Source organism: Borostomias antarcticus (assembly GCF_949987555.1).
Source record: "Borostomias antarcticus genome assembly, chromosome: 12".
NCBI classification, from domain to species: Eukaryota; Metazoa; Chordata; class Actinopteri; order Stomiiformes; family Stomiidae; genus Borostomias; species Borostomias antarcticus.
The window spans coordinates 2,861,461-2,872,795 of record NC_140245.1 but is presented as its reverse complement, the minus strand read 5'-3'; the positions used below and the strand labels follow the sequence as shown (position 1 = coordinate 2,872,795).

The following is an 11,335-nucleotide window of genomic DNA, read 5'->3' as shown; positions in this document are numbered from 1 at the left end:
GAAAAATCACCAAACTTTCCACATAGGTCCAGTCTTGTCAGAAGTCCTCAACTGGCATTGTGGGCCAATAGTCCTGATTGTGGCGCTATAGCAACCGCCTAAAGTTTAAAACTTCAAAAAAATCATAACAAATCAGCCGTATGTGCTATCACTTTGCAACCACCACCAAAACGTGGGCCCAGGAATTTTGAAGTCCATCACTCTGTTTTTCTCAAAAACTGTAAAACCTATCAAACCCTACTCCTCCCACATTTTTTGGTCATTTTGACACCAATTGCTACATTACATCTTCAGGCCATCCTCAACAAACGATCTTCACTTATTTTTAAAATATCAAAACTGAGTCCACAGCACATCAAAATGTTTTACTGTAAACAGTACTGCAAGCAGCTACTGAAAATACTCGCTCAATAAATCTCCAATGTTCATGAATAAAAAAGACAACATTTTCATGACATGGTAGATGTAGTGTGAATTCCCCCCCCCAGAATTTTATCTCAAAAACTGAATTTTTGACAGTATTTTGAAGTCTGTCCTAATTTTGTCCCCTCAAACTACTGTTGCAGGGGACAACTTGAGGTCCATAGGCTACATCTCAAAGAGCTCATGTCTAGCCTGAACGCTATGATTAGGGATGCTAGGGCCTCCTACTTTGCCAACCAGATCTCATCCAATAAGGATAATTCTAGGGTTCTATTTGACTCCATTGATAGCATTGTCTCTCCTGTCCCTCCCTGTGTCTCCGCCTTCTCCAATACTGACTACAACAACTTTCTGCATCACTTTGTGGATAAGGTCAGTGGTGTGAGATCTCTTCCTCACCCACCTCAGGCTCCCCTACCCTGGATTCTTTTTCCCTGGTCACCCTGGAGGATATCTTTAAAACCTTGCACAGTTTCAAGCCCTCCTCCCATCCCTGGGATTCCCTTCCCCTACGCTTAATTCTGGAGGCCTTTGACTCAGTAGGCCCCACTAACCTGTCTATGACAAACCTCTCCCTATCATCTGGTTCTTTTCCCAGCAATTTCAAACACGCCATAACCCAGAACAAAGAACAAAGAAAATCTTGACCCTTCCCTCCCCACCAATTACAGACCTATTTCCGAGCTACCCCTACTTTCCAAACTCCTGGAGAAAGTCATATCACAGCAGCTGTCCCATGGGAGCTGTCCATGGTTTTAACAACTCAACCTACATGACGTAGTCCAATCCGGTATCCGTAAATTCCACTCTACGGAAACAGCTCAGATCTGTCATGTGTTAGTATGGGTATAAAAACGTGTGTAAAACCACTTTAAGTATTGCCATTTAATTTTGTTATGCTTGTGTGCAATGACAATAAAGTAAACTTGAACTTCAACACCAACCACAGATTTCCCAGACGGATCTAGGGCTTGTGCAAATACCTGCCCTGTGGGTTCATATCTTTCAGACAATGGCTGCTTGGATTACAAGTTGTTTTTCCCCAGACGTAACCAACACCAGTCCTACCATTGCTCCTCCACCAGGGGGTGCCAACACGGAGCTCAACCACTGCTCCTCCAACACAGAGCGTTTCCTTCCTGTTCTGCGATGCAGTAGCCTGCGGTCTTCCTCACCTCTTATTCCGTCTTCCATGTTCTCAGACTGACATGTTGGTGGGCAGCTGGGAGAGTAGAGATGGGATGAGGGAGGCAGGGATCTATCTGTCTGAGTAGGCTACTTGAAGAACACCAATCAATACTCACAAAACATCTAAACCGCTGTTCAGTAGCCTGTGTGTGTGTGTGTGTGTGTGTGTGTGTGTGTGTGTGTGTGTGTGTGTGTGTGCGCGTGCGAGACCGGTGGTGTGTTTGTGTTTTGCGCTCCCTCCCCCCAAATATTGTGCCCTACTGTCACCTTGGAAAATAATCTGTGTTCACTCACAAAAATTACTTCATATTTGGCTAGATTAGTACTTGACCTTCTGCCAGTGCCAGATCCAGACAGCATGCCTGTTTATCTGCCAACGCTACTGGCTGCACACACAGTCTGATTCAGGGAAGAGAAAGAACAACCTTCTGTGAAGTTGCTTTGTAATATAATAGATATATTTTTGTCATATAATTAGATTTAGGGCCTATGTTCCAAATGCTAAGGAGACCTACATGTATGTAAACTGTGATAGACCTGTCTGTCCCTTTGAAGCTGTGATGGACCTGTCTGTCTGTCCCTTTGAAGCTGTGATAGACCTGTCTGTCCCTTTGAAGCTGTGATAGACCTGTCTGTCTGTCCCTCTGAAGCTGTGATAGACCTGTCTGTCTGTCCCTTTGAAGCTGTGATAGACCTGTCTGTCCCTTTGAAGCTGTGATAGACCTGTCTGTCCCTTTGAAGCTGTGATAGACCTGTCTGTCTGTCCCTCTGAAGCTGTGATAGACCTGTCTGTCTGTCCCTTTGAAGCTGTGATAGACCTGTCTGTCTGTCCCTCTGAAGCTCTGATAGACCTGTCTCTCTGTCCCTTTGAAGCCGTGATAGTCGCTCTCTGTCTGTCTGTCTGACCCTCAATAAAGCCGTGACCCTGTTACAGAAACACGCTTGTCAGGTGGGCACTGCACATAATGCTCTTGAAGAATATGGCTTTCACTTCAGCCGAGTAAAAAATGTCAAAGCAAAGGAATTCACTGCTCCGTGTTTAATAATGTATTGCATTTTAAATATGGTACAATATGAGATTACATCTGTCTATAGAAGCAGAAATATCTAATTAAAAAGTATAAACCGGTATCACAATAGTATAGGAGACCGTACTCAGTTCCATATTTCATACTCGGCTATGTAAACAAATCTCCAGCAACAAGTGATTAGGTACAAAAATCTATTCATTAAGTAATGCATGATGATGTGCGATGTTTATGGATTGTTTTAGAACTCTTCACATGAAGCCACATTATAGTTAAACAACAGAAACAAGCACACAGAAAAGCGCAGAATATGTTCGGATTCTGGTTACGCAAACAGCCTCCCTGCTATGTTCTCTAGCGATATCCCCTGTAACACTGCTATGGACTAGTTTCAAATATGGATTTGGTCGTAGTTTTAGTCCAAAGCCACTTGATTATGTCATGTACTGACACTTGTGATTCAAAGGCAGTTGGTTATGTGTTTTTCTGTCAGCTGCTCTATTCAGTTCAGAAAGGAAGTTTGGACCAAAAAATACAGTCTAAGCATAAAGAGTTCCTACTGTAACAGTATGTCAATCATAAGGCGTCTTCACACGGCCCGGACCAACGCCAACCAGCTCCCAACACCCAACATTCTAAAGCTGGCAGTTGTTAGAATGTTGGAAGTTTAAATTTCAGATGCAAAATCCATCCAACCGACGCCAACAGTCACCAACAAACACGGCACACCAATCCAACGTTGGTGCTGGATGGCGTTGGTTGGGGCAGCGTACAGACAGCATTACAGTAGGAGCCTCGGCATGTTCCATTGCTGTGTAGCCATACCGTACTTAATAAGGAATAAAAAAAATGACCAGCACAATCACCAGTCACCTCATAAGCACAGTGTAAGCAATTATAACCTCCAAAACATGCGGAGAAAAAAAAGTCCTATGAAATACCTCAGTAAGAATCAATTTCCAGCTGCATATACAGTTATATAGTCCTTATTCTGAATGACAAGAACAAAAACAAATAATATTCCATTTCCCTCTCCAGTTAACCCATCAAGTTAAAGTATCCAGTGAGAGATCCAGCTCAATATTGTATACTTTTGTAGCAGGCCGCTCTCTCTCCGCCAATTAAGGCACGCGTTTTGGAATGATACTGTACAACACAATGGCACAATGGGTGCCCAAAGTGCCCGCGATCGTCAGACTCCGCCCCTTGACCCTCAAATGGTCTCTGACTTGTGGCGCGCCAAGGCCGGGGGCAGGGTGGTCCCACACGGGCCCTGGAAGTGGTACCTGCACAACGCACACCGAAAGGTTAATTTGTCGGACACGTCTGTGTCCAATTTGACACCAGAGACAAATCGGTAAGTGGCGCGGTCGAGACGCGTGGACTCACGTGAAGCGGTTGGTGTTGGGCGTGGCCCCCATGTTGAACTCGGCCACGGGCACGCCCCTGGAGGCCACCTGCGGCGCAAACATGGCCGCCGGGTACACCACGGAGGACGTGCCCACCTGGAGGGGGGTAGACAGCAAGTGGAGGTGGTGGTTACTGGGGCTGATCGTAGGGTCGGTGGTTCGAATCCCGGCTCTGACTACCTGTCGAAGTGTCCTTGGGCAAAACACTGAACCCCAAATTGCTCCCAATGAGCAGGCAAGCGCCTTGCATGGCAGCTGCCGCCATTGGTGTGTGAATGGCGCTCCGGGCCAGTGTAACAACTGGATTGGGAGCGCGTTACAAATGCAGTACCTACCTACCTACTGAAGGTGCATGGTGCTCTAACATCAAGCTCCAACTACACTCAGGGATATGACCCTATGTCCTGCTGGGACACTGGTAGCTGCGCTAGCCTGGAGGATTACTCACCACCAAACACAAGTCACAGGTGTCCAGCTCCTTCTCCACTTTGGTCAAGACGTGAGAGTCCAGGGTTTCTCCAAACCAGACCACGTTGGGCCTGAGCAGACCCCGGCAGTCACTGTCCGCACACCTGCACACGCACACACGCACACGCACGCACACACACCAGGAGAGCTGATCATCATCATCAGTCTAATGCAGGTAAGCATTACAGTCATGTTGTATTTGGCATTGAGGATGCGCAGGTGGAGACAAAACAAATCCACACACAAATGCACCACTGGAAAAGGACTAGCTACATCCTCATAATCTGGATCTGGAAGAGGACTAGCTACATCCTCATAATCTGGATCTGGAAGAGGACTAGCTGCATCCTCATAATCTGGATCTGGAAGAGGACTAGCTGCATCCTCATAATCTGGATCTGGAAGAGGACTAGCTACATCCTCATAATCTGGATCTGGAAGAGGACTAGCTACATCCTCATAATCTGGATCTGGAAGAGGACTAGCTACATCCTCATAATCTGGATCTGGAAGAGGACTAGCTACATCCTCATAATCTGGATCTGGAAGAGGACTAGCTACATCCTCATAATCTGGATATGGAAGAGGACTAGCTACATCCTCATAATCTGGATCTGGAAGAGGACTAGCTACATCCTCATAATCTGGATCTGGAAAAGGACTAGCTACATCCTCATAATCTGGATCTGGAAGAGGACTAGCTTCATCCTCATAATCTGGATCTGGAAGAGGACTAGCTACATCCTCATAATCTGGATCTGGAAGAGGACTAGCTACATCCTCATAATCTGGATATAGAAGAGGACTAGCTACATCCTCATAATCTGGATCTGGAAGAGGACTAGCTACATCCTCATAATCTGGATCTGGAAGAGGACTAGCTACATCCTCATAATCTTATGTGGCTGATTTTGAAATAAACTGGAAAAAATGGATTTATATATTTAAAAAAATGTACCTAAAGAAAGATCTAACCAACATTCCACACATATATTCTCACTCAAAACACGTACACACACACACAGAAAAGAGATCCTATCCCACCTTGGAAGATCCTCCACAGGTATCTTGGCATCACTGGTGTTTGGGTCAGGGGAACTGTGGAACGTGTACATTTATGAATACCATGAAAACCATGCAACGGAGTGTTACGTAACCAATGTGGAATAATAGCCAAGTTATACTAGTCCTTTCTGTAGCGAGGAGATGATACCGCTGAGTTTGAGTGTGTGTGTGTGAGAGAGAGAGAGCGTGTGTGTATTAGTGTGTGTGAGTCAGTGTGTGTGTGTGCTAGTCAGTGTGTGTGTGTGTGTGTGCGCGCGCGAGTCAGTGTGTGTGTGGCACCCCTGGGGGGGTGGGGGGGGCTGTGCTGCTCACCCTTTGCCCTCCAGGGCAGCACATATGGGGCTGCGCTGGTTCACCGCCACGTGTCCACAGCTCACACAACGTGTCTCTATCAGACTTCCTACACACACACACACACACACACACGCACACGCACACGCACACGCACACACACACAGGACAGCTGATCACCAGGGAGACACTTTTAGATAAGAGATAAGAGTGTCTGTCTTGCATGAGTTTGCTGAGCCAGCTCTTACAACCACCACATGCAGCTTTTCAGTTCGTAAACTAATAATAATAATAATAATAATAATAATAATCATGATTATTTGAATGTTTGGGAAGATGGCCTTCAATAATGGTGGCAGTCTTGAGAGAGAGAGATCAGGTATTTGATGCTTTCAGAAGAGCTCGGTGTCACGGCCAGGCTGGCTCTCCCTTAACCTGGCATACCAGGTGGGAACTCTCCATTGGAAACCGTTTGGGAAAGGGCAGGCGCTTTCAGAAATACTTGACAGATGATTGGATGAACCATCTGTCTATCACCGTCTATCACGCGGTGTAACTTCAACCTCTCCTCGGCTATCGTCACACCTAAACCCGCCCAGCGTAGCCGTTTGCGTTTCCCCTCATAGAACGCCGATTGGCTAGGTCGTTTTCTGATCTGGAACAAACGGATCTCCACGGAGAGTGTCCGGACTGATCGGCGAGAGAGAGAGAACGCGAGCTGGGCGAGATCAGGAGGTAGGCCTCCCTCAGGCTCACCGTGGATCCTGAGCACGTGTTTGGAGCCGGCCTGGCGGTGCAGGTCGTCGATGTTCTGGGTGATGACCACCACCGAACGACCCTGCTTCCGGAGACGCGCCTCGCACTGGGCGATGGCCAGGTGGGCGGCGTTGGGACCCTTGCTGAGAACCATCTCCCGGCGGTAGTGGTAGAACTCCCAGACCCGGGAAGGGTTCCGAGCGAAGGCCTCGGGCGTGGCCAGGTCCTGGGGAAGGACAGGGACAGGCGGCCTGGGTCAGGGTTCGAGTTCAAAGGTCAAAGAAATGGCGGTCAGAATCATAGGGGTAGAAAGGCATGGACAGAGCAGAAATGGTGGCAAAAATCGAGCTGATGGAGATTAATTTCCTCAGGGGGGATGAAGGCCAGACTTTTTTTTTTTAACAGTTTATTTTTTCATCTCAAGGTTGATCCCTACTGTACAGCTTAGAGGAACAGACACTAGCTTGAGCTCTCAGTTCTTTTAAAGCAATACTTTTTGCCGCTGCTTTTTATTAAATCAAATAATTATTCACTCATACGCTGCACTGTAACTTTTATTCCTGTATTAAATTTTTCCTGCATTTCGTTTTATATGACCTTTTATGTGTTTCTTGCACATTGTCTTGCTGATTTTAATGTCTCAGGTAAAGCACTTTGAATTGCCTTGTTGCTGAAATGTGCTACACAAATAAACTTCCCTTGCCTTGCTTTGAGCTGCCAAACACAAACAGTAACTTAACTGTTGTTACACAAGAACCAGCCTTTATTTTTTTAATTTAACCATAATTTAACCAGGCAAGCCATTAAGAACACATTCTTATTTACAATGGCAGGCAGCCCCCCTCTCTTCCCCCTCTGCCTGTTTTCTCTCTCTCTACGTCTGATAGGTGAGGTATTGTGTAAAGAAAGACACAGCGGTGTGCAGAAAGCCACCTTCACTGTTGAACGCCACGAAGAATTCAGGCTATTATGGAGGCGAAAGGGACTCCTACCCGCCCGGTACTACACAGGCATACCTAAAAAAGCAGCAACTGAGTGAATATGTAGTATAGCTTGACGGGAACACAAGGGTATTGTTTAAACATTGAGATAATCTGATCCTAAGTAGGTCACTGTGTGCAAAAGTATGAATGCATGTTGGCGGTACCTGTACAGCACCGTGTAGGTGGGCCTACGTTCCGTTACCTGAGACGGCCATTTCCTCCAGTGGCCAGCGGCCCCTCGGAAGGTGGGGACCCCGCTCTCGGCGCTCACGCCGGCGCCCGTGATGATCGCAATGTGTTTGGCTTTGGAGAAGACTTCCCGGAATTCAGAAAGGTCTAGAAAAGAACCCCAACGCCCCCCCCCCAACGATTTCCCTTCAGTGTCACTCGCAATCTTTCCCGCTGAATCTAGGGCATGGAATATGGCTTACGGAGAGACAGACGCGTGCGTGCGTTTGGAAACCACACCGTACTCTACCTGAGCTGACCTCCAGGTGAGCCGACGCTCCCGAGCTGCTGGCCCTTGTCGTCTTCAGCGCAGGAAGCCGGGCCAGAGGAGAGGACAGCCGAGGACCGAGAGCAAAGAACGCGAGTTGGCGCAGCATCGTGGTGGTTTTCATTCTGGCAGAGAGGAGAAAGTGAAGAAGGAAAATACACCTCACAGTAGTGTGCTACAGTATGTGTGTCACAGGGGTGTGGCTACCGTGGGCCTAAGGCCTGGTTGATTCTCTCTCAGCAGTCTGCTAGAGGGTAAATGGAATGCATGTACAGTAGGGCCTAGTCAGTTAGCTTTAATTATTCAGAGAGCTAGGCTATAGGCTAAGCTACTGCCAAAAGTTACTCCTTCGTGAACTACTTCGAAACACAAGCCAATAAAGCCTGTAATTATCATCGCATTCGTCAGCATCAGACAAAATATAGCCTATGTATCGATTTCCAAACTCGGTTTCACGTCGCGACTCGCATGCTTAAACTTGACCCAACCCATTTGACTGGATCAAGCATGTTGACAAACCGGCTTGCTCACGAGAAAGGAAATGTAGAAAAGGCAGGCGAGTCAAATAAGTTACAGCAGCGTTTGGTAAATAGTTTGTTGAAAGTTTAAAGGTAGGCTAAAGACCGACTAGCCTACGGCACGTCTTCGATCACTCTGCCTCGTCCTTGCCTACGGTGCATTTAAAAACGAGGCTCCGCATGTTTTAACCCACACCGTCGCCCGATTACAAGCAGATTGTCTGCAGAGAAGACGTATTTCTTTACTTACCCAGCTCCAGAGGTACCAGCGCCCAAGGGGAGCAGCCTGTTTACTTTTCTTGGAGCAATTAACTTGACATGCCGTAAATACACATGGCTGTCGCAAACGCAGAGCGGTTCCTCAAAGTTGTGGGGAAAATGCAAATACAGTTAAAGAGAGACCTCTGGCGGTATCAAATATGTGCTCTAGTGATGGCTTGTTTCCTCTAACTCCAAGATGGCATTATAATAGTAAGTGCTGGTTTTTGCATAGGGTTTATAGGCTATTGTCTATTCAGTTAGCTATAACTGCTGACAAAGCTAAAAAAAATATATAAAAAAAAGCAGGCTAGAGCCTATTCTTCATCACAACTTCAGTGTCGTCTAGGGTGAATTGAGTTTGATTGGTCTCAAATGTTCGGTAGGCAGTTTATGTTCAGTGGGCTAGGGCAACTATCCTAGGCTAATAATGTCTTATCAAAATTGGCAATCAAAATTGTAGACTATTATTTGCATAAAATGAATGATCAATAGGAATATTTCAGTAGTCTAGCAATCATTTCGCATAATTCATTTTTTTTTGTTTTCACTTTGAATTTCTATTTTCAGGACATCTCTCTCTGTCGCGGATAAGCTCTAGCGGCTCCTCGCGTCGCGGTAAACCTCAGCATCTCTCCTCCCCGGTCCACCGTTTTCTCCCCATCTAAACCTCCCAGACGCGGCCGTGGCTCTGTGTCAGCCCCAGCCCGCCAGTCGTCACTGGACGCTGCTCAAACTGATGGCGGCTTCTCCCGAGGACCAGGACCGCCGACCGATCAGGAGAGCCCGGTCCAAGAGCGATACCCCGTACCTCACCGAGGCCAGGATCTCCTTCAACCTGAAGACAGGTAGGGGCACGTGTGGCTATTTGGTTTGCTGTGGGATAAGGAACCTTCGCCGCATTGGCAACTGCAAGATGTGCTTAAGTTTTTTTGTTGCTGTCCCAACCAGTTTTACTGATCGATTTCTCTGCACGTATGGGACATATATTTTGTCACGTGGAATGCCTGTAAGCTAATTTTGGTATCAATGTTAACAGATTTGGACAATTTTAGATCTCCAAGAGTTTACCAAAATTGAATGGCCTGAACAAGCCCCGAATAATGGGCAATGTGGTTTCGTAGGTAAGGCACAGTGTTGGGCTATCGCTCTTATGCAGTTACATAAAATGAAGAAACATTTATGGACTCTCAACGTGATCAAACAGGGTGAGGGTGTTATAGGCTAGCCTAGGCTACACATGATGAACCGGTGCACTGCTGGGACAAAACAGCCTACAGTAGCCTAGCCTTATGTTCCATATTCATTGTGGGTCATTCTTTATTTTATTATTATTTTTATTTTATGTATCGTATTAATACAGCCTAATTCGATTGGATTCCCTTTATTGTAGGCTATTTCTGGCGCCGAATCCAACCCCTCCCGTGCAAGGTGTGTTGCATCCCTGTTACCATAGTGACAAGGCATAATTTTGGGGCTGAGTCATGAGATTCAGCCCCGGCCTTTGCATTACGTTGCAACCTGTCAGTCTGACTAGGCTACTTCTGGGTGAATTACGCATCCTGGCAGTAATTGAATCACTGTCTCATTTGCATCATGAAAATATAGTGGAACCATGCAACTTGATATGGCATAGTTGTAGTATCTTGGCTGGCAACAGTGAGTGTAGGCTGTCGGTGATAGTGTCTCGCGACCGGAGCTGTTCCCAACCGGTGGTGCTGAAATGCTGTAGACTAGTGTGGTTAGTGTAGCCCTAGGCATCGAATGACCTAGGTAAAAAACCTTCTCTCTAGCCTATATTTTCTTTGAACAGATTCAAACATATTTTAAGTCTTGCACAGTTTTTTTTAATTTAATTTGGTGAGCACTGTCCCGTCCGGAATTCCATGCTTATCGAGTCACACCCCACGCCAATGTTCTGAGGACTACTGCTTGGATCTCGGTCTGTTTTGCTGTTGTCTTTCAGTAGGCTATGCTCAACTTGGTTCACGAAAAGGTTATGCACATTTTGTATTGCTGGCGCAGGGCAAAAAGTGAACAGTTCAAAATAGATTACTCAGCGCAACAGCTGCCGTTCCGCCACGTTTTATAGTTCCCAAATCCCACCCACGTTTCGACCAAGGCTGTTGTGCGGACTTTTCTGTTTTTATATGCTCACTTGCTTTCCAGTCACCGTTGCTTTCGAGGGTGAGATTGGGCTATTATAGCAACGTATTTACAGATTTGAAGCCTATTAATCCACCCTCTTCTCTCATCCTCTGATATTCTCTGATCTAAGGTTGTACTGTCGGCTATATTGCATACTGTAGCCTACTGTAGGTTATATTGCATACTGTAGCCTACTGTAGGCTATATTCCTTACATGCAACTTTTTGGTTGGGTCGTGGAACGCTCAAGTGATGTGGTGGACCACTGGAAGACGATAGGGAGTGTCAGCAGGAGACCGAGCCGA

The 11,335-nt window shown here is 46.5% G+C and overlaps 1 protein-coding gene across 1 annotated transcript; it reads right to left on the bottom strand.

The window, feature by feature from the left end:
• Positions 1-2,659: 2,659 nt before the first annotated feature.
• LOC311316434 (NAD-dependent protein deacylase sirtuin-5, mitochondrial-like) lies at positions 2,660-8,986 on the bottom strand. Its single transcript, XM_084447285.1, has 9 exons — positions 8,876-8,986; positions 8,090-8,232; positions 7,814-7,947; positions 6,629-6,854; positions 5,894-5,981; positions 5,561-5,614; positions 4,497-4,620; positions 4,029-4,144; positions 2,660-3,925 (listed from the first exon to the last, which is right to left on the bottom strand). Exons 2-9 carry the CDS (start codon positions 8,229-8,231, stop codon positions 3,853-3,855), a joined length of 957 nt encoding a protein of 318 aa, XP_084303411.1. The 5' UTR covers position 8,232; positions 8,876-8,986; the 3' UTR covers positions 2,660-3,852.
• Between the last annotated feature and the right edge of the window lie 2,349 nt (positions 8,987-11,335).